The 23,030-nt window shown below is 39.0% G+C and overlaps 1 protein-coding gene across 1 annotated transcript; it reads left to right on the top strand.

Moving 5' to 3' along the window:
• Window positions 1–7,245: 7,245 nt before the first annotated feature.
• On the top strand, window positions 7,246–8,774 carry coa3b (cytochrome C oxidase assembly factor 3b). The gene is made up of 2 exons (XM_079366935.1): window positions 7,246–7,520; window positions 8,009–8,774. The coding sequence occupies exons 1-2, from the start codon at window positions 7,352–7,354 to the stop codon at window positions 8,113–8,115; spliced, it is 276 nt and encodes a 91-aa protein (XP_079223061.1). The 5' UTR covers window positions 7,246–7,351; the 3' UTR covers window positions 8,116–8,774.
• The last annotated feature ends 14,256 nt before the right edge of the window (window positions 8,775–23,030 follow it).

Below are 23,030 nucleotides of genomic sequence, written 5' to 3'. Positions count from 1 at the left end.
AGACGAGTGTATGCAGAAAGAAAAGACATTAGGCCACTGGCAGATAAAGGCTGTGAGCAGCAGCACACAACAGCTCACATCTGACTCACTTTGTGGTGACGAGGCAACGTGACAGACTTATGGGTCAGAGAGAACACGTGGTAGCAGAGGGGAAGTGATACGTGAAAAACATGCTAACCTCAATGAAGAGTCTGCTTTTCTCACACTTGTCTGCAATAAAGAAACTGTTTCTCAGACTAGTAATGTAATGGTAATGGTATATGAGTTGTATATGACTGTCAGTGACATTTGCAGAATAATGTGGTTCCAACCACATGCTGTATGATCTTTGGCTTTCACGGTCAACATTCTCAGCTTTTCTTTGAAATAAGGTGAAGGAACTGTCTAGACATGGTTAAACTCCAAAACCTCAGTCTGTCCTACAACAGAGTTTGAGGCATTCTTTACCTCCCTCTGATTTCTTTTTTTCTCTCTTTTTTTTTGCATGCATTTTATTTTTTTATTTTTTTATTTTTTTCCCTCTCCCTTCTCCTGCCAGACTGAAACTGCCACACGGATTCTGTAAATGGAATAAAATTATAATAAAAGCACAACTGAACAGTAAATTATCATATGTACAATTATTTTTGAATAGTCTCAAGCATTTCTTTTAAGAAGTAAAAGTATTTTGTGTAACTATGAAGTAGTAGCATTTTGCATGAATGCAAAAAAAACAAAACAAAAAAAACCTTCTGGGTCTGTTGGAATAGCTGAGACTGAATGTGGGTAAACTGAGTCTGTCTGTGTCCTCCGACAAACTTAAAGGCAGAATTGGTAATTTTAGAATACCAGCATAATTGTGAAAGTAACATCCCCTCCGTGCTCTGTCTTCATCCACCTCTCCCCCCTGTGCTCCCTCAAAAGCCACGCCCCTGTATAAGTATAGTGCCTGCAAATGTGATTAAAATGAAATACTATTATTTGTCGAAGTCAGCATCACGGCTATTGAGACAGATTTCCTTTTAGATATTTTCACGTAATTACTGTGTATTAATCTATGACTATTGTTACGTTGTATGTCGTTTTTGCCTTAGGGTGTGGTTGGAAAATTATTGGAAAAGGCTGATAAGGAGGCAGAAAATGGCCTGCTGCGGTACCTCACTCTCTGTTCTTGGCTCATGAGAGTCACACTTATGTTGAAGCTCATATTTGTTTTCGGGGCTTTTGTTCTGGCTTAAGTCCCATTTCCACCAAGCAGTTAAGTTTGGTTCGTCTCGGTACAGCACACATTTTGAGGCGTTTCCATAGACTAAAGCCAGGAAAGATCTCCAAATTACCGACCTGTACCACAACACTTTTTCGTACCCTTCGGTTGGGGTGCCAAGAATATCGATCCGACCCTAAAAGGTGGAGCTAAACACTGCAGGCACACAGCTGTCTCTGAAACAAAGCTTGATTGCGTTTTGTAGCAAAGAGCCATATGCCAAAGCCCAGTTTCTCACTCAGAGATATGTCAATTGTCCTTATATCAAGTGTCATAGCGCAAAATACTATGACATTATTTCTCCTCTCCTTATGTACCGTAAAATCCGGACTATAAGCCACTACTTTTTTGTCACGTTTTGAACACTGCGGCTTTTACAAGGATGCGGCTTATTTATGGATTTTTGTTGCGGGACAATGAGCTTCTGCCGCAAAAACATTTCACCTCGTCGCGTCGGATCTTAATATCAGTCATTTTGGGCTTCATGCACGCACCCTCATCATGGAAAACACACGGAGAAATACATATGATGCAGCTTTCAAGTTAAAGGCGATCGACCTGGCTGTCAAAGAAGGAACTAGAGCTGCTGCACGTAAAGTTGAAACTGACAGCGACAACGAAAAATAGACTGAGGAAGTGAGTGATGAAGTCATTCTGAGGCAGTGAATGGATGGACTTTTTCTTGTGAAATGTATTACAGTAATCTTTTTCATCAGCCGTGTTACAGACATGTTTGATAAAGGATTTCCAGTAGACTTCGTAATTGCCGGTGTTACCGGTAGCCTACGTATTTAATTAAAAGTTAAAACAATGTTTTTGTGTCACGTCTTTCCGTGTAAACAGCTCTGTTACAACGTGGACACCTGTGGCTTATATATGTACAAATACATTTATTTACTTATTTTTAGCCGGTGCGGCTTTTATACAGGTGCGCTCAATAGTCCGGAATTTACGGTAACCCGTTTCTCTCTCTTGCTTCTTTAATGGCACACTATTACATAGCTGACGCGACAATTGTCCTCCGGCTTACACACTGCCTACCAAATGAAAATGGCTGTGAAAACACAAACAGGATCAGGCTTTATCGAACCGAACCTTACTAAACTGTACTGATCCACACCGGACTGTTTCATATTTTCCTGTAGTAAAAGGTAGAGGGTAAGGGCAGTCTGACGGTCCTTTGTGGGCTGGTCTGGGTTACTTAAACTTCCTGTTTGTTATGTGAAACCAAACCAGTATGTTTTGCAAAAAGGGTCATATTGCATCACATGAAGAAAACTTCCAGGCAAAGAAAAACATGTTTTCCTCATCTCAGGACAAAATGAGGGTTGGATTCATGACCATTCAACACTACTACCATGTTTCTAATGATACAAAGCTTCATGTATATGGGTGAAGTATCCCTTTAAATCTCCTACATCGGAGGGACTGAATTACTTTATGAAAGACAATTTATTTTTAATTGCTGAACACTGCAATGTATCTGTTTTAGCAAAGGAGAGATTACACTTTATCTCATTTGTTTGAACTTGTGGTAGCTGAGGAGAAAAGTGAGTCATTGTCAGCTGTCTGTTTGTCCTGGGTTAAAGAGGGATGTGTCATGTTTTGGGTCTGTTTGTTCTCCTCCCACGTGTGTCTGTTTGTTTTCCTGTCTGTCACTCCCTCTGTGTCTACTAATCATTCAATTAAGTGTTTTCAGGTGTGGACCACAGGTGTGGTTCATCTCGTCATCCGGGTATTTAAGCTGGCTTCTGCCAGGAAGCCAGCGCCAGGTTATTGTTCATCCCCAGTGGTTGGTACTCTCCGTGTTTCTCGAACTTATTCAATTCTCTGTGATATATCTTGTGATTCCCTGTCGTGTTTTTGACCCCTTCGTGTTCTCTCTCTCCTTCCCAGTTTGTTCCCAGTCCTGTCGTCCTCACCCCGTGTTCCTCGTCGTCTGTCTTCGTCCTCATCTGGCTTACACGCGTTTCATTGTACATCTAGAGTCACTTATATTATTGTATCACATTTAGTGTCACGTTAATTACTTGTTCACATTATTTATTGTCACGTTAGATTCATGCTACACTTTAGAGTCACTTATTACTTGCATTATTATCACTCGTGTTTCTATTAAATTGTTATTTTGGTATATTTTCAGTTTCTTGTCTCGTGCTTTTGGTTCCACAATTATTCTGATTGTAACAGGATGTCACGCATCTTTGTAAATCATGTCACACCTCATGTATATAATTTAGGGGTTGTAACATCTATGTTACCTTATATGCCCAGTTAATCCTATATGTCATTAATTTTTTAGTCACTTGTCAATGTCATCCCATTGACTCCATCTTCAGCAGTCCAGAGTATAACTGTTAAGATCTCTATTTCAAACTAATGTTAGCTGGCAAAGAATTAACTCACTGCGTGTGTGCCCGACTGCGGTGTTGTTTGACTCTAGTTAACATTAATCCTACAAATGACTTTAAATTTGAGTGATGGTTTTTGACTATCCCACCAAACAAAGCAGCTAAGTAGGCCTACCCATATTAATGATCAAGATGGAGATGGGTAACAACCTGACAAACCCAACTCTTCAGAACTTTTAACCATGTGGTCTAAAATGTGCTGCAAGATCCAAGTAAACGGACTTGTCGAATGTCAAGTGGACCTCCTGAAAAGATCACTCAGAGACAAATTATTAGAGTAACCAAAGCAAATACAATATCCCAAATGCAAAAAATGTGTTAATTATGTTTTCTTTCCTTCAAGCAATAATACAGTAAAATATGGTTATTAACAGTTTAATACAGCAATATCCTATATTTAAACAAAAACAGGATTACTGTCCTCATAAATTCACAACAATCTGCTGCATTCAATAAATCCACTACCCAATCACTCTGTGTAGTCCAATGGGACTGCTCCTACCTTCACCTCAGGGGCTAGGAAGTGTGGACAACAGGAACGCGAGGAATACAAAGGATTTCTTCATGTCATCCCATATACTCTTTCGTAAATCGTCTTGAGATAACACTCAGCAAACAATGACTGATTAATCGATTGATAACAGGTCTGATCTTTTTTTAGTTTAGTATTTCGAAATCAATTCACAACAAATTTGTTGAGCTGCTCAAAACTTTTAATTTGACTTTAAATTTTTGTTTGTTTGTTGCTTTTATGTTTTTTCTAGAATGTCAAAAGATTCATGGCTTTAGTTTTTTTTTTTTCATTTAACTGTTTCTTTACAAAATTGCCCCTTAGAAGTAGGGAAACGCTTTCAAACAATCTAAAGATAATTTTTTCTTCATTCAATACATCTGAAAAAGCGTTTGTTTTGTTTTCTGGTACTATACTTTCATTATGCATAAAAAAATGTACAACAGCAATAAGGACCACTTATCTGTTCTGTAGAGCAACTGAACTATAGATTTTGATTTTGTTGCCAATTTTGAAATTTTTTTGTCAATGCAGCAGAGTCAAACAGCTGTCAGCAACCAAAAAATAAATTGTCACAGTGTGTATGTCTGAGAAGCTTTGCTCTCCTTCAGCTCCAATCTTCTGGCACAAATACGGTCACCTCTAACTCCAGACAACCTGGCAGGAGACAAATTGTAGGGCTGCATCTGTTACCTACACAGTTTTGTCAAGACCAAAGAAAAACAAAATACATGAATAAGTCATGGAAAGCTCACACATAAAACACACAAGGACGGGGAGTTAGGCCAGAGTGGGAAAGCTGAGTCACAAAACAAGGAACTAAGAAAACAGAAACAAGAGAAGATGTCAATCATGGAGTGTAACCTGATGGTGCTGCTAGAGATTAATCTTCCAACTTCCTTATAGGGCTTTAGGTGACAAGAAAGGTGACACCTTCTTTGGTGGGGCTAAAAAAGATAATAGTGTAACTTAACATCACGTTGTTTTTCAGTTCAACCACAAAAAGCTCCAGTTTCCCCACCATCAGCAGCCTATTAGGGATATTGCACGGATGTCTCAAAGGTTGAAGGACAACTACGGGATTAATGTTTTTATATTCTCCAATGGAAAGTTTGTTTAGAATAGGTCGTAATGAATTTGATGTGTTTTGTCAACGAGATGAAAAGAGGACCACAATTTAGCTGAGACATTCACAGAAGAAAACTAAATATTTGAGACCTATACCTTGTTTTAATTTAACCCATAAGAACCCACACCCATTTCTCCTTTTAGGAAAATTAAGTGTGTTATAGAACAGATCAAATGGACCATAAATAACACATTTCTAAACTTTTTTTTTCAATAGCACCCTCTTTTGTCATAGATCTGAAAAGTTACACATTTGTCACATTGGGCGTTTACTGTGATTATATTATTTAATTGAAAATGAATGAGATTAAAATTTGTGTTGCTCAGTAACAATAATTTGCATTTATTTGCATTCAATCAGAAACAATACCTTTCCAAAAGGTTAAACAACAATTTTGGTCTTATTAAACCAGTGTTTTAGTGCATTAGAGAGCAACTAAATATCAACAACAGATTCCCACAGAAAACCTGCCAAAACATGCACTTAAGTACTGTAAACAAACTGCTGAACAATATAACACTTCTTTTGCATTATCAGCACAATGTATGAACAGTTTCTTCATGATGAACAGCTTTTAGGCCAAATGGTCTTGAAGCAGTTTTGCTCCTCTGTAAAGCAAAGACACACATCACATTTTTCACAGACAGTGGTGGTTACATTGACTTTGCAGAGTCTGCAACGACCTCTTTTCTCACATTTCACAGGCCAGTGTGCAATGTGGCCAGTGCGAACATCATCTGTAACACCAGTACGTACTCTCTTGCGCGGTAGTGGTGGTGGAGATGGGCTGTCAAATGATGGGCGCCCCCTCTGTGAATGCAAGAGAATCAGGCTTGTGGCAACCTCTGCTTGGAAGCTCCTTTGTTTCAGTGGCTTTCTGACACCGAGTAGTTTGCAGTCACGGCGGTAAAGCAACCATGCATTGACCAGGCCTAACATGATGGTTTGCCAGAACAGGTAGAGGTACCACCTCCTTGATCTCATGTGGTACTTGCTTCTTGCGACGCATGCATCAAGGAGGTCTATGCCCCCCATGAAAGTGTTGTACTCTTTCACAAAGTGTGGCCTGCTGACCTCCACATATGCTTTGCTATGGTCAGCCACCATGGCACATCGTGTGTCATTTTCCCAGTATGCACGATTCCCAGGCATTTGGGATCCTGAAAACTGTATTGCTGCTTCTTTTTATTCATACTACAAACAAATTATAATGAAATTGGATTAAAATAGGATAAAACATACTTACTTGTTAGTGTAACTAATCAATTGTCTCTTTCAATGCCAACTTACATGTATGGAAATAACACTTTTTCATAAAAAGTTTCTTAACACATTTTTATTAATTATTTTAATGAATTTAACATGAGAATATTTGTTCATATTTGTTTGAATATTCTTTAGAGAATATATTGACTAAAAATGATTGAATGGGCTTAAGCTATTGAACAATTTTAATTTAGGAGTAAAAGCCGGCTGTGACATATTTGTAACAGCGATCTTCTCTCTTCTTGTTTTATATCAAGTTGTCAAAATATTTTATTAAAAACCAGTCTAATGTATGAAATAACATGTTATTTTAACAAAAGCATCATTTTGTGGGTTGAAACATACCTGAAACACACAAATCAAGCTTTTCAAAATTAGCTGGATTTGCCTCATGGGTCAACCTGGTGCACAGCCATATTGGAAGTGAGGTCAATGGTACACCAATGATGGCACAGTCACATAACTGCACCAGGAAGTTAAGTTGATGTCACTTAGGGACTTTATGAGTAAAAAATGAAGATTGAAGCACTTTAAAGACCTGCCCATTAGGGTTAAAGGGGTGGAGACACCTGTGTCACGGTGGGTCCTTATGGGAATATTTAACTAAATATTTGAGACCTATACCTTGTTTTAATTTAAAATGATCGCTCGATACAGTGATTTTAAAAAAGAGATGATACACACTCCGAAGCAATAGATGGCGCTGTGCTCCTTTTTTTGTTTTGTTTTAACCAGAGAAAAATAATATTTCCGGTGACGTCACTTCCGACAGCTGATCTATCAAACAGGTCATGGCGGAGAAAGGAGCTGAAAGAGCCGTGAAAGCGTCGCTAACAGCGGCAGAGAAACAACTGCTGGGCCGCCGGCAGGAACTCGACTACTGGAAGAAAAACGCAGCGCGGCTCCGCAGCCGGAACCTGCTGACCGGCTTGGCCATTGGAGCGTTTGTAGTCGGCATGTGTATCCTTCGCCCGATATCATGAGCTATTACATATGGCATACAGTAAACAGTGACCTTCATTCAAGTGCTCAAATGATAAGATATGCACACGTTTTATTTCATACTGAAAATTGAAGAGATGTTAGGGCAATGTTCAATGCCCATAGGCTCCATCTCTGAACAGAGCACACATGTAACTGAGCAGAGAAACAATTCATTGGAGAGAAGAAAACTGTCCTTTTTTATTATTATTTCTTACAAACTAGCCTGTAATATTTAAGTATTATAGATTACATTAAAAAAAAAACTAGTCAACAGCACAAACTGGAGGATCTAGATCATTTACGGTTAAGGTCGTCTGAAGTCATCTGTCATCTGAAGAATTACATATCTCACATTTGAACCATCAACCAGTCCAATAGTGCTTTAAAGAATACTAAGGACACAAATTCAGGCTTACATGTACTAGTATGGCTTTCGCTTTTTCCTTTAACCTGCTGCTGTCCAGTTAGCTACACTATTCTGTCGGTCAAACAGGAAAGAATCATGGATGAGCTGGACGATGAAGCCAAGATCCACATCATCAGAGGGCCACGGACTGGTGCCAACTCCTGATGTGTATGTCTATGAACTGTCCTGGACTAAGCGGGTGTACTATTGAGCAACAGCTTCAAACTGTGTGGAGTAACACAGCTGGACGTGTGAAATGTTATGTCTAATGAGCTGCTCTAGTTATGCAGTCTTGCCTCATATCACGTTGGAGCAGGAACAGACAAACAAATCCTTAGGAAAGTAAATCAATTGACACCTCTTGTTATTATCTGTCCCAAGATATGAAATCTGTACTATATCTGACATATTCATGGTTTTCATGGACAATCTGCAACTCAGCCTTACAGCCATTTAATTTTAATCAATTTTCAACTCGGCTACATCCATTGCTGTCATATGCTGGGTCAGTCCTCAGTCCACTTAAACAACAGAGACTTTGGATGTTTGTGTCTGCATGAATGTGCACTTTACACATCTTCAGGCACGCAGATACAAGTCACTGAGAGGATGCTTTCTCACTCTAACTTGTCATATCAAAAACTTAAATGATGAACAGCCTGCTTTTCATTTTTAAACTGTGCGTTAGCTGCTAAGAATCACAGGAACCTACTGTGCAATTATAGTTATTCATTATGTGCACATGTTGTGTTAAACTAAGCGTATGTGTTATGAGGAAGACTTTTGAGCAAATGTTAAGGTGTAAATAAAGAGCAGATTATTCACTTGTTTGCTGGTGTGACTCATTTGACTATGATGAAGACTTGTATTGGTCTCATTTACTCACTTCGCCAATTTTAATGTAGCCCGTTTTTAAATGAAGCAATGTGCCCTAAAGATCCTTGTTGATGTTGGACAGGTTTGTAGTTTTCCAATATGAACAACTGTTATTAATTTTTAGCCAACAAAAGGACCACCAATAGTTATTCTAGCCCTGGCCTTATCACCTTTTATATTGATACATTATTGATTGAGTCATTTTAAAACACTTTTACATGACCAAACCACAAATTTCTTGTTTTTCTATTTGTTTTTCAGTCTATTAGAGTCACTTCCGTTTCAATGAAAAATAAATTATTTTGTTTAATAGCACCCGGATAATATTCCAGTATTTCCAATATAGGAACAGACTTCTTTCTTCTCTCTTTTTGAGGACTATCACGTTTAGATTTTATGGCCCCTGTTCATAGAGCTACAGTAGAATAAATGCATTCAAAAGCTGTAGCTGAATAATTAGGCCTCCTCTGTAAATTCGAAATATGAAAGGGAGAATCTTTTCTTTTCTGTAAGTGTTCATTAAAAACCTTGGGAAGAAACACGATTCCAAAGAAAGGCGTTCAGCACAGTGCATTGATGTTAGGAACAGAAAGACAAACATGATGACTGGCCCACTCATTTGTTTATCAAATTCAGTGTTTTGTCTCTGACCAATCCTTGAGGGAATTTGAATGTGTTGAGGTGTTTGAATAAGTCATGTGATGACATTCAAATTAGTATGCCTCTCCATGCTGACATATGCGATGACTGAAAAACTTGAGACAATGTCATTGACCTAGCTGTTCACGCTCATTGATTTAAGTGGGTCTCTTGTAAGAAAGCGATATTCCCTTCCTCATTTTAAAGTTGGTGATGTACTTTTTTAGATCCGATTCTTCATTGGTCACCACACATTTAGTTGGCCTATCAGCCTTTACTGAGCAAAAGTGGGAATCACAAGTCTGTTTTAAGGATTTAGACGAAAATCTAAATTTAAAATAGGCACAGTGGGTTTTGCATATTAAGAGTTTTTTCACATCCAGGCTCTTTTTGAGCTTGGATGTGAGTCATGAGTCTTGTTGAGCTTAATTTGAAGGTGTACGGTGAAATGAATTCATAGATTGACTGAGACGCCAGTACCCCAAATCCAAGAGGTTCAAAATTGTCATCCAAGGCAAGTGCGGTCTCCAGAAACACTGATAGAGCTCAGGGTAAGTTTTCTGCTAAGATTGTATGTTTTCTACTGGAGAAACTTTAAGAAACAAAATGTTTTGTTGTTTTCATTTTTTAAACTACATTTTTCACCTCCTTCAAATTTTTGCTAAAGCTTCTGATGCTTAAGAAACACAATTATTGGATTCATCTATCTTGTATCAATCTCTTGAAGAATAGGTATTACATTTTTTATCATATAAAATGAAATCTGTCAAAAGATTATATATATGAAGTTTCCACAAAAAGCTTACGAATTACATTTTAGGTAAAAAATATTATTTTTCCATTGAGTGTTTGTCGTTCATTTAAATTATGAAAGATGTAATTTAGATTATGTTATAAAATCTAATCATTCATAGAGATAAATTCTTTAACTTCTGCTGAAATATGCACCCATGTTACCAAATGTACCTCACGTGCTATAGTTCCTTTTTATTTTTTTAAATTTTTTTTAGCTATCAGCTCATTCATTACATTTTTCATGAATTAGTATATAATAATAAAATGGGAATTTCACTGCAGGTATTTGGCAACTCTTCTTGTGGAAAACATGATGAGAAGTACGTGTGTTCTCGTCCTGCTGCTGCTGCTGCTCTTTCTTCCTTCGGCTGCGCTACAACAGAAAACTCACTATGTAGATCTCTTTAAAAGAAACAGTAGCTGGGTTCGCTTGAGTTCGACCTTGATGAATGCTCAAACCTTCTACAAGAAAAATTACGACAATATGATCACCATCCTAGATGAAAAGGACAATAAGAACTATTATAGCGCTAATGGATGGATTGGTTTGTACAGAACTCAACTTCTGAGTGGAAATGGTCCAGAAGAGATGAGAAAGCCAACTTCCTCACCTGGGAATAAGGTGAGAAGTGACAAAACATAAATAATCAAGAAAATGAAGACTTTCAGGCTTGAAACTATCATTCTTTTCATTCATATTTGTAATATCCACTCTTTTATTTACACCTTGAGGAATCGATATAGAACACCTTTTTCTACCAAAGATATATTGTCATTGTTTTTCTGTGATGATTAATATGTTTTTGTAAAGGAAAATCTGACCTCAGTAATGTTAACATTAATGTGGCCTTAATTTTAATCTCTCTGAACACAGTTTTATGACCTTACGTTTAATTATTATTTCAGTATCAGTGTCTGGCAAGGTATATATGTCACAGTCAGTGGTGCAGAACAAGTGTCTGAAATGTGACAAATGTTTTGGCCTTTAAATCAAAAAGTAAAAAAGGAACAATTTCTTAAGAAATTTTCAAAACGAAAATAATTAGTAGCTGCTTACTCTTGAATCAATTTTGAAAGTCTTTTTGTCATCCATAGAGGTCTTACAGATGACTTTATCACAGAGAAATGGAAAGCAGGAAAGCTCATGTCTGGATGATTGTCAGCCAATGAGTGTTTACTGCACGTGATATTCTTTCTCCCAGGATTCCACTGTACTGACATTAGAGTAACCTTGATGCAGCATTGATGTCAATAAACGTCAGGCTATTGTAATTGTCGGATATTTCACATAAAGAGTGCCTAATAGTAACTAGATGCACTTCTAGTTATAGTAATGTGTGACTAGGCAAAACATTACTCCAGACAATATTCCCCAATATCAACTCTCTTCACTAATATCCTGTCTGATATGTCTCTTCAAATACACCAACAATAACCACGGAAATAATATTAATAAAAGTTTCAACTTTACTTAAAATTAAACAGAACTTGGACTCAGTCAAGTGTTCTGTTACATGTTGCAGATCTTCCAGACAATGGGGGGAACTGTGCATATAAGATTGCAGGAGAGCACGGATGGTGCAGAGATGCCTGTGGCAGGACACATCATTATTTGTGTCAAGTCGAACATCTGGTTCTTGTGAAGGAAGAGAAGACATGGGAGGAGGCATTGATGCACTGCAGGGCTCTTGAGGTGGAAAATTCAAGTAAGCCAGCCTCTATCTACGACAACTACAGGTATGACATGACGACCCTGCTCACGCCAGATGAACACAAGTTTGCACAAGAGAAGGCACAAAGTGCTTCGACTGATGAGGTAGGGCAGCTTGTGTAACTTTATTGGCACATATTAGGATCGACTGCTCTGCGTTTACATAATCTGTTAAATGTTTGTCGGTTTGGACGGGCCTTCGCCACCTGGCTGGTTATTGGCTGTGGGTGGGTGGAGAGGAAGTTAACTACGGATCTTCAAAGTTGCACCATTGACGGCTTCTGTGGTGTGCTCCCAAAGAAAGGCAGTGAATTCTACTCGATCAGACCATGCCATGTGAAACGAAACTTCCTCTGTTACAAGAAGCCCCTGACTTAGAGGTCCACCTCCTTCTCTCAGGTTCACGTTTCAATTTTGAGATCAAGCTCCATCTGACCTAAAAATACAATTAAATAAATACTAAATGATCACTTTTAATAGCTTAACGATACTGTATACAACCATAGTTTGGATTATTTCATTTTCAGCAATGACGTTTGCTTTGCATGGGTTTAAGGATGCACATCCAACTTAAAGCTCTCCAATCAGAATCATGCTGGACCAGTACACTAGATGTTTTGGAGATAATCAGTTGAGCCTCTGTTTGCTGTTTTCGTAGCTGCTGTGCACTGAACAAATCTAAGCTGTAACTCTAAGTAGCTCGAAGCATTTAGTCTGGACGGGTCAGACTAAATGCAGTTCATAAAACCCCTATGTGAAAAACACAAATAGGACAGTGACGTCGCCCGGCATGGCGGAGCCGGGGCCCCACCCTGGAGCCAGGCCTGGGGTTGGAGCCGTTAGTCCTCCACATCAAGAGGAGTCAGTTGAGGTGGTTCGGGCATCTGGTCCGGATGCCCCCTGGACGCCTCCCTAGGGAGGTGTTCCGGGCATGTCCCTCCGGGAGGAGGCCTCGGGGTCGACCCAGGACATGCTGGAGAGACTATGTCTCTCGGCTGGCTTGGGAACGCCTCGGGGTCCCACCGGAAGAGCTGGAGGGTGTCTGGGGTGAGGGAAGTCTGGGTGTCTCTGCTTAGACTGCTGCCCCCGCGACCCGGCCCCGGATAAACGGTAGAAAATGGATGGATGGATAACTCTAAGTTAGCAAATGTTAGCTATGTAATTCAACTTTAGATCTAACATTTCTTAAAAAAAAATCATGTATGTGTGTTAAGATAATCAGAGCTCTCTCAATATACATTTCTACCGACTTTCTTCAATAAATTAGGACTCAAACATACATCTTATTTACAGAAGACATGATTTACAAGTGAAGAAACATTTGTTTTCATTTTATGCAGAAAATATTCACACCCAGTGATACATTTAAAAGTATTAAAATACTATTACTCTGGCATGTAAAGTAAAAGATGAGTAGAGCAATACTACTGTTTTGTCCCTAGGGGGCACCAGAATAGAGCAAGTGCATGTTCAATGGAGGAGTTTTTCCTATTGTGATTTTTGATGACAGAGCAAAAGAAAGAGACAGAGAAAAAGAATATAAGAATATATATATAAAAGGATCAAAGGATGTGTGTGTGTGTATGGTGTGTATGTGTGTGTGTATGGTGGAGTGTTTTTGGAACATGTATATGTTCCAAGAACATGAAAAATAAGTATATATATACTACTTATTTTTCAAGTGTGAGAGCAAATTGGCTTCTGATTTCTGTGTGATCTGATTGGTTGCATGTGTCTTCACATGTGCATCCTGCATCCAGGTACAACAAATAAGTGTGTATGATGTGCAAAACTCTATGTGTTTTTGTAAAAGGTCTGAGGCTGAGAATATGCATATATTTGTGTAAAAATGGTTTGACTTTGATATCCTTCATTTACTGTTTATCATTGTAAATGTAAAAAAAAAAAAGTATTCGGGAAAAACATGCTCTAGCTCCCCAAAATGGCCACCAGGGCGTGCTTTGTTGGTTATGAGACTTATTCCTCTGCGAAATGAGCTTTCAGTTTATGTGTGCCTGCAGGTTTTAATAAAACAATATGCTATTGTAGATGTGCTGAGATACACCTGTAACCACCTGTTTTGTTCCAAATGTTGCTATTGCTTGAATGTCAAAGCACTTTGTAAATCCTTTTTTTGGATGAATGCTAGATTCAAGATTTGAGGTACATCGTATTTGTACACCTATTTGACACACTCTTTCTCTGATAACTGAACAAAAAGCCTGATCTTCCTATACTGGCTCATTGTCAAAAGACAGATTTAGCTTAAAGCATAAAATAAAAAATGTGTGATCCTGGAGAAAGGAACTCAGCCTGGCAGTTGCGCACCCCATGTACAGAGGCTGTAGTCCTGAGGTGTTCAGCTTGGGTTCAAATCCGAGATGGGGCTCCTTTCCCGCGTGTCATTGCCCACTCCCTCCCTCCCTGAGTTCACTCAGCTCGTACGTGTGTGTGTGTGCGTGTGTGTGTGTGTGTGTGTGTGTGTGTGTGTGCTTATTTTTGGTCTGGATCATGAACATAGCTAAAGACAGAGTTAAGAATTGAAATCCAGTGTGCAGAAAACCACAATACTGAAAGTAGACTCTTCTTTGTATGATTACTGCAACATAGAATTACATGAGGCTGGTCTGTTGGGTAGAATTGGTCAAAGTCTGGCCCACACCATGCCAAAAGTACCCATAATGCACCACTCTCCCTCTTTGCGGTGACCTGGCTGCTAGTTCACCAGCTTTTTCAGCATAAACAGCTGTAAAAAAGAGTACACGTGTATACCCAATGGGTACCAGTAACATCCACCAGAGGGAGCTCTGCATTGAGAGAGATCCTGCTGTGGAGCCAGAGACATTGTCATCTGACTTTTTAGGGTCCTCACATCTATACACAGATACAACACAAGAAAACATGAAAATGATATAAAGCTTTTGCAGATTAAAAAAAACAAAACATGAACTTTGTTTATAAGGCACAGGTCAGAGAGTGAGGCAGGATCAAACAGCTTTAAAGACTAAACGATGTTGACTCAAACAAACCAGAGATTTACTAGCAAAGACGACCACTAGAAAGATATTGATTTAAAATAGTTTAACATGCTTGACAGAGATCGATAAGAGTGAGTGATCTTATTTTCATGTATTTAAACTGAATCCAAAAATACAATAGTAATATTTTGGTTCAGTGAGATTGTGTTTTATTACTGGGAAGGGATAGTGTCCATGTGCCAACAGGCAGATTGCTTGAAAAAGATTATGTTCGTGTTGGACATTGTGGGACATTTTCCTGCAATGCAGAATGGTTCTGTAGCTCATATCAATACTGTGCACAGATAATTCAAGAAAAGTAACACTTCAATTGAAACCATTGTTACGCATTGAGGTAGCCTGCGACCTCCAGTGCTTCTAACGAGCCTATCATTGAAAGCACCTGTCTACATTGCACACAGCCTGTACTCATCAGCCTGGCTGCTCTATAAAAGGAGGTTCTATCCCTCAGTTAGGTGTGTGGTACCAGAGAGTCAACACCTTCAGTTGGCTGCTTTGTGGGGTGGGGGGGGGGGGGGAAGAGGGGGGGAAGGGGGGGAAGAGGGTGGAAAAAGGGTTTTGGAACGATTTACTTCTCAGTTGATTTTACACTTTTTGTTTGAGGCCGATTTCTTGAGTTCCTCTACTGTCTTTTAGTAGAATTTGTGGGTGGCTGTGGAGACTTATAACTTCACACCACCATTTAAGAACCCATAGACCTTATTTTTGTTGTTTTACGAAGGTGCAATATTCTTTTTGTTAGTCCCCCTGTCCGTGACTTCTGTCCTTCAGATCAGACCATGAACTGATAACTATCAAGAACAATGCTTTCCCAGTTTGATTTGGTTGCATACACTATGCAGGCTGTGCCAACAGTTTCTCCTTTCAATTATCACCACTGCTTTTATACTACAACAGGATTTGAGGGAATGGAGCATTTGGTCATAAATTGTGAAAAGTTGGGGATGATTGTATTCAGAGTGTCATGGCATAATATCTGAAATTTTGAGTCTAGAGTTCATAAATCTGGTGTTTGTGTTTATTTCCTTGTGCAAAAAAAGAAAAACGAGGGAACTCCACAGCCATAAATACATCTCTGCAATGAATCATGATTGTCATCAGTGTTTTGTCAAACTAATTTATCAAAACACACTTAACATGTCACCATGTGACACAAAGTGTGAATGATAAGAAATCTTAGGGTATATTCACACCTCCCTTTTTTAGTTTGCTTGAAACAAACAAAAACTCTGTGCAGACCTTTTGGGTGGGTGTGAATACAAACCATCGAACTCGGGTGTGCACCAAACAGCCGAACTGAGACCCAGCCAAAGAGGTAGCTGCAGTTTGCTTCCAAACAAACCCTAATGCATTTTTTTTTAGGTTTGAAAGCGACCAGACCTCAATCCGACCCAGTTTTAAAAATCATACTCCTTTTTGGACACAACAGGCTCCCGTTGCTACGCGCATTAAGGGAAATAATTGTTTGATTAGCAGCACAGTGTTGTTGTTTGCTTCTATTGCCTACTTCTTTGATTTATGACGCAGAGTTCTTATAGACACCTTCAGACACCTTCACTGTTTTGCGATTACGGATTTACCGCACCCCAGACATTTTTATCCAATGATTCAACGATTTAGCTTAAAGCATAAGCATGTGGTTTTGTTTACGAATTCTGGGCCTCTTATGAAAAGTGCAATGTGAAAACGAACTGCACCAAACAAAAAAAGAAACACTTTATTTGGTCGAGACCAAGAAAGCAAACTAAATGACTTTCCTCATGTGAATACACCTTTTTTATGTGTTTTCATTGGATGTTTTTATCGTAAAATAGCTATTTTATGTTTAAGTCGAGTAGGGCTTATGGTTAACATACTACACTACTCAAAAAAATAAAGGGAACACTTAAACAACACAATGTAATTCCAAGTCAATCACACATCTGTGAAATCAAACTGTCCACTTAGGAAGCAACACTGATTGACAATCAATTTCACATGCTGTTGTGCAAATGGAATAGACAACAGTTGGAAATTAGCAAAACACCTCCAATAAAGGAGTAGTTCTGCAGGTGGTGAACCCAGACCACTTCTTAGTTCCGATGCTTTCTGGCTGATGTTTTGGTCACTTTTGAATGCTAGCTGTGCTTTCACTCTTCTGGTAGCATGAGAAGGAGTCTACAACTGACACAAGTGGCTCAGGTAGTGCAGCTCATCCAGGATGGCACATCAATGTGAGCTGTGGCAGGAAGGTTTGCTGTGTCTGTCAGCGTAGTGTCCAGAGCATGGAGGCGCTACCAGGAGACAGGCCAGTACATCAGGAGACGAGGGCAACAACCCAGCAGCATGACCACTACCATCGCCTTTGTGCAAGGAGGAACAGGAGGAGCACTGCCAGAGCCCTGCAGAATGACCTCCAGCAGGCCACAAATGTGTATGTGTTGCGGTCAGTAACAGACTCCATGAGGGTGGTATGAGGGCCCGACGTCCACAGGTGGGGGCTGTGCTTACAGCCCAACACCGTGCAAGACATTTGGCTGCCATTAGGTGCCATTAGGTACCAAGATGAGATCCTTAGACCCCTTGTGAGACCATATACTAGTGCAGTTGGCCCTGGGTTCCTCCTAATGTAAGACAATGCTAGACCTCATGTGGCTGGAGTGTGTCTGCAGTTCCTGCAAGATGAAGGCATTGATGCTATGGACTGACCCGCCCGTTCCCCAGACCTGAATATATACATATATATATATATATATATATATATATATATATATATATATATATATATATATATATATATATATATATATATATATATATCTACCAACACCACAATGCACCACAGACTTTCCAGGAGTTGGCGGATGCTTTAGTTCAGGTCTGGGAGGAGATCCCTCAGGAGACCATCCGCCACCTCATCAGGAGCATGCCCAAGTGTTGTGAGGAGGTCATACAGCCATGTGGAGGCCACACACACTACTGAGCCTCATGTTGACTCTTTTTAAGGACATTAAATCACAGTTGGATCTGCCTGTAGTTTGTTTTTACACTTTAATTTTGAGTGTTACTCCAAATCCAGACCTCCATTGGTTAATAAATTTGATTTCCATTGATCATTTTTGTGTGATTTTGTTGTGCTGCGTTTCACTCGTTCAGATCTATGACATTATTTTAGCGTTCCTTTTATTTTTTTTGAGCAGTGTATATACTCATTACTGATGTATCATGCAGTGTGGGTCAGACTCCCACTGGCCTGGACTTCTTGACTCTGAAACTGTTAAGTTCTTGATCTTGACCTGATCTCAGTCCTTCAGAGTCCTAGCCTGGACATATTCTGATAGTAAATGGATTACAACACGTCATATAGTTTGAACCGTCCCCCTTCCTTTCATAATGTTACAGCTACTGTACATTCTTCAAAATGGCTTCTCTGACCCACGTTTTCCAGAAAATTTGAAAAACATGCACACGCAACATACACACACGCACGTAAAAAACCCATTATGTATACACTGTATGGCCACCCATGCTATATACAGTATATTTAACATGTTAAAGTCCTCATATGCTTGTTCTTGAAAAGAAGCACTGTGAGTCCATACTTAACCTCCTCACTCTGAGGTTAAAGTGTATTGTGTGAGGAAGGCCTGTAAAGATCTCTGCTTGTGTGTAACCCTCAATCACCTGCAGCAGGCCTGTCCAGACCTGTCTCTGTGTGTTTATATAGGCAGAGGTCAAACCAGTGCAATTTAACGTGTGTGTGTGTGTGTGTGTGTTTGTGTGTGTGTGTGTGTATGTGTTCGTTCGTTCGTTCGTTCGGGTCAAATAGTCAGTCTGTCCCCAATGCACGTTTAAATGAAGATGAGTACAGTTTTAAAGTGACTATCTACTGAAATGAATGTTGCCTGAAGATAGGAGAAGAAGCAGTGGGACACCGTCATCAAGAAAAGAAGCTTGTAAGAGCAGTGAAACAGAGAGAGGGGAAAACTGTTAGGAGAAATGTGCTGGAACTTGAGGTATGTTGGAGGCAGGCACAGACAGGCTGCCTGAGCAAGCAAAGTATAGAAGGAGAGAGGATTAAACTCAAAACAGATACAGCCCTGTTGGATGTTTCTGTTTTTAAAACAAAACTCTAGTTTAATCTGACATCATAACATCTTCGCTGCATCACATTATAGTATGTTTTACGTACGGAGACAATATTTGTATAGATCGACAAAGCGGACCAAACATAATCCACTGTAATGACATTAGGGCTCCATCTGTATGTTTGATAAAGATCTTTAAGACAGCTTACACATTTTGGAGCAAATGTTGTCAATTTCAGTTCACTGAAAAGAAAACTTTGGCCATTTACGCTGCTGATTATACTGGATAACAGAGAAGTTTGCTATCATTCCCAGAGGCATATACTGTACCGCCACCAGATGATGGGTGGTGGGTTCAGAGAATGCTGTTACAGTTACCATGACTATATATAGGAACATCTTCATTAGCAGTATTGTTAACGTTATAGGCTAACTAGCAGTGAAAGACATAAAGCATTAATTTTTCTTGCATGCGTTGGAGTAACAGAGCAAATGCATGCTAATAAATATAGAAAAGATAAGACAAGAACACAAATGTATAGTCCCACATGTCAATGAAAGGTAACAGAATACTTGATTGCTGATTCATGTATACAAGTTATACATATATAGCTTTTTAAATTACTTAATTTTCTTCCTAAATTCCCTTTAAGTTGTGGGAGAGAATCAGCCAAAAGATTAGTATAGTGCATATGATACGCATTGCAACACATACCGACTGGTTAAGGTTAGGAAACGGGATTGGGAGAGGTTGGAATAGTTGTCTATGGGTAACCCCTTGCCTCCTCCTGACGAACGTTAAGGATTGGCGTATCATATGCACGCAAAATTGCAATTTGGCGTATGCATTGCACGACAAGACTGGGCTGTGCAGTCAGTGCTTACCTGAATTTTTGCAATTGAACTGATCAGACAGTAACAAATTATTTATCAATTATTCCTCTCTGTTTATCCAAAGTTGACATTGTTGACTTTCCAAAAGAAGAGGTCCTGAGTCACGAAATTGGGAGTTCCAGATGTTGGTTTATGGTTTTAACTTTGTGACCAGGAAAAACAAATGCAACTAGTGAAGGAAAAAGAATAATGCACATGAAATAACAGTATGCAATTACAATAATATCTCATTAGATCATTTAAGGACTGCCTTGACATAATGACGTACACAAATAATGATGCATAATAGGAACACTCATCACTGTTTGTGAAGCCATTTGGCTCGTTGTTTTTATCCCACATTCCAGGACAGTTCTCATGCTCCGGATGAAAAGACACACCCTGTGAGGGAGGAGATGGAAGGGAGGGAAGGAGGGCGGGAACTCAGCCTCCACTCTTTGGACACTTTGGATCTGCCATCACTGAAACCTTTTCCTCATCTCAATTGAGGAGGAGCCAAGGGTGTTGAGTTTCTTACTCACTTACTGAAGCTTGTGTCTTTTGTTTGTTAAAAACAAATGCTTCTAATTATTCTTCGTTTTACTTTATGTGCCGCTACAACAACAACAAAAAACTTGACTTTAAGAAGTAAAAAAGAAATTCAAAAATCAGTGTTATAAATAAAACACTCCAAATGTATGACTGCTGACCTTGGCAACAATGCATTTTGCATCTGGACTTATTTCTTACTTCAGCACAATATGGAAGTTTCATCAGGAGTTCTCCAACTCTTTCCACCACACATGCAGTTCTTTCCACCTTAATAAGTACCACCAAAGTGTCTCCTGAATTTGCACCAATGCCAACAAACTGGCAACATGTCCTTATACCCAAAGACATTCAAACTGGTTAAACAGTATTAACAAAAAATAGACTTGTAAAAGGGTTGCAGTTTGTTCTGAATATGGCACTTCCTTGGAAAGGGAAGGACAAAAAATATATATTAATTTGATTGGTGATATGGTGAAATAAGATTTAATGTCAATGTTCTTTTTTCTTTTGGTAAACAAAAAACGTTTGGCAAACTTTAACATGAAAATGTGCTTTTTAAAAGCATTAATGGTATAGTAAGATAAAAAGGTAGAAATATGTTACAGGGCCACTGGATTGAAAAGGCATAGTTTGGCAACCAGCACTAATGGGGAAAAAACATACTACTGTAGATGAACATAATTGTATTGTATAATAATCTATTCCATATCTTTTGATGTGGAAATTTGGCTTTTCTTCTTATCATAATGAAACCCCAGCGACATCTCTTGATTAAGCTTAATCTGCTGTAGCCTTTTAATTTTGCCCAGTACCATACAGTTGTAACAACAAAGAAAGGACAATTTGGTGAACATTTGGGAGCAAGCAGCTACATACTATAGACTGTTAATCCTCCCGGGAGTTTGTGCCTGCCAAGATCGAGGAATAATGTGCTGCAGTCAGGATTCATTTTTATCATTGTCATTATTTTTAAATGTGTTGTGATGAAGATACAAATGATAAATCATCAAATATGGGACAAAATAATTGTCATTGTCGTGTGTCATTCCAGATGTGTTTGTTCACCACCTTATTTTTCTTTACAAAGGCTTATTCTGTGATGGGACAACAGACCTGTAGTATTGCTTAAAAAAAAACTTCTAATCAATCTAATCTGAACATTTTTTGTGATGTGATAGAGGACTCCAACACAAAACGAGGACGGGGTCCTAACAGCTTGACGATTTATCGTTACTTATGTTTCCCTTAAGTTTCCTCTTAACTTCAGTTAACATAACTTCAACTAACTTGAACATTAGCGTCTTGATTTCCAGCCTCATCAATTTTAACTACAAAAGCCATTTGCATTAAGCTTTGTATCATTAGAAACCTGGGGGTATTTTTGAATGATTGTGCACTCTGCCATCATTTTCCCCCGAGTTGGGAAAGCTCTGTATTTCTTGTCTGACAAGGAGCCTCCATCGTCCACCATCTTGCTAGGAAACTATTTTAACAGGCTCTGTGGTGAAAGCTGAGAACAACCAAGAATGGCGAAAAAAGTATGTTTCATATTCAAACTGATATGGTTGAAGGTTTTGAAGGCTCGAAATCGATGTTTGGGGCTCCCTCTATCAGACGCAATATAGCTGCTGCATCTACAGTGGGAGTGGCCTACAGTGCTGTGCATTCTGGGAGTTGTTGTCTTTCATCCACATGAGCTTAAAATACACTTTTGCACTCACAACAAATAGTATTCTCAAAACAAAGTTGGAAGTTGTTGTATCTGTAACTCTCAACCTGCATGTTTGGCATATTGCCATTTTTTTTTCGGTTGACAACCCTTTGTTTTTTTTGGTATTAGCTTGTTATTTCTTCAATAGCTTTTGTGTTCAATAACATAAACACTTGAATAAATTATTCAAAAACTTCATTAGAAGTTGTCAGATGCATCAAAAGGTGGATTCTTTGGGGAGTATGTCCTCTTCATCAATTTATAGTGTTATTTAATTCAGTGAGTAAAGGCAAATTTATTGATATATACACAAGCAATTCAATGTATAAATAAATAAATATTTCAACTTTGTGCTGGAAAAAAAGTGTTTTTTTTGTTTGTTTGTTTTTTATCTTATCTTATTGTTGCATTCAAAAACAATCCACATAGCACATTTTGTCTTCAGAATACAGTGTCGATTTTAAGGAAACACAAAGCTGCTATTCCTTTAGCGCTAGGACCTGAATGGTGAGTCTGCTTTTTCCATCCTGAGGAGGCAAAGGGGGAGAAGTGTGTGTGGGTGTGTGTGTGTGTGTGTGTGTGTGTGTGTGTGTGTGTGTGTGTGTGTGTGTGTGTTTGTGTGTGTCTATGTGTGAATGTGTCTGACTGGGAGAGCACAATAGAAGGAAGGGGAAAAATCCAAGAGAGATATATCTTTTGCTCAGAGTGACTTCAACGTCATCCACAGAAAGCCAATCAGAAAGGACCTCCTCTGTCTTTCTGTCAACCCACTTCACCACACACACATGCACACACTCACACACTAACATCTGGCCTTC

Source organism: Symphodus melops, assembly GCF_947650265.1.
Source record: "Symphodus melops genome assembly, chromosome: 17".
Taxonomy (NCBI): Eukaryota; Metazoa; Chordata; class Actinopteri; order Labriformes; family Labridae; genus Symphodus; species Symphodus melops.
The sequence above is the reverse complement of the archived record's forward strand: the minus strand, read 5'-3'. Positions and strand labels throughout refer to the sequence as shown.

Coding starts and splice junctions, on each gene's coding strand:
- coa3b (XM_079366935.1), top strand. CDS start 7,352: ATGGCGGAGAAAGGAGCTGAAAGAGCCGTGAAAGCGTCGCTAACAGCG. Junction 7,521..8,008: donor AGCGTTTGTAGTCGGCATGT/GTATCCTTCGCC, acceptor GCTGCTGTCCAG/TTAGCTACACTATTCTGTCG.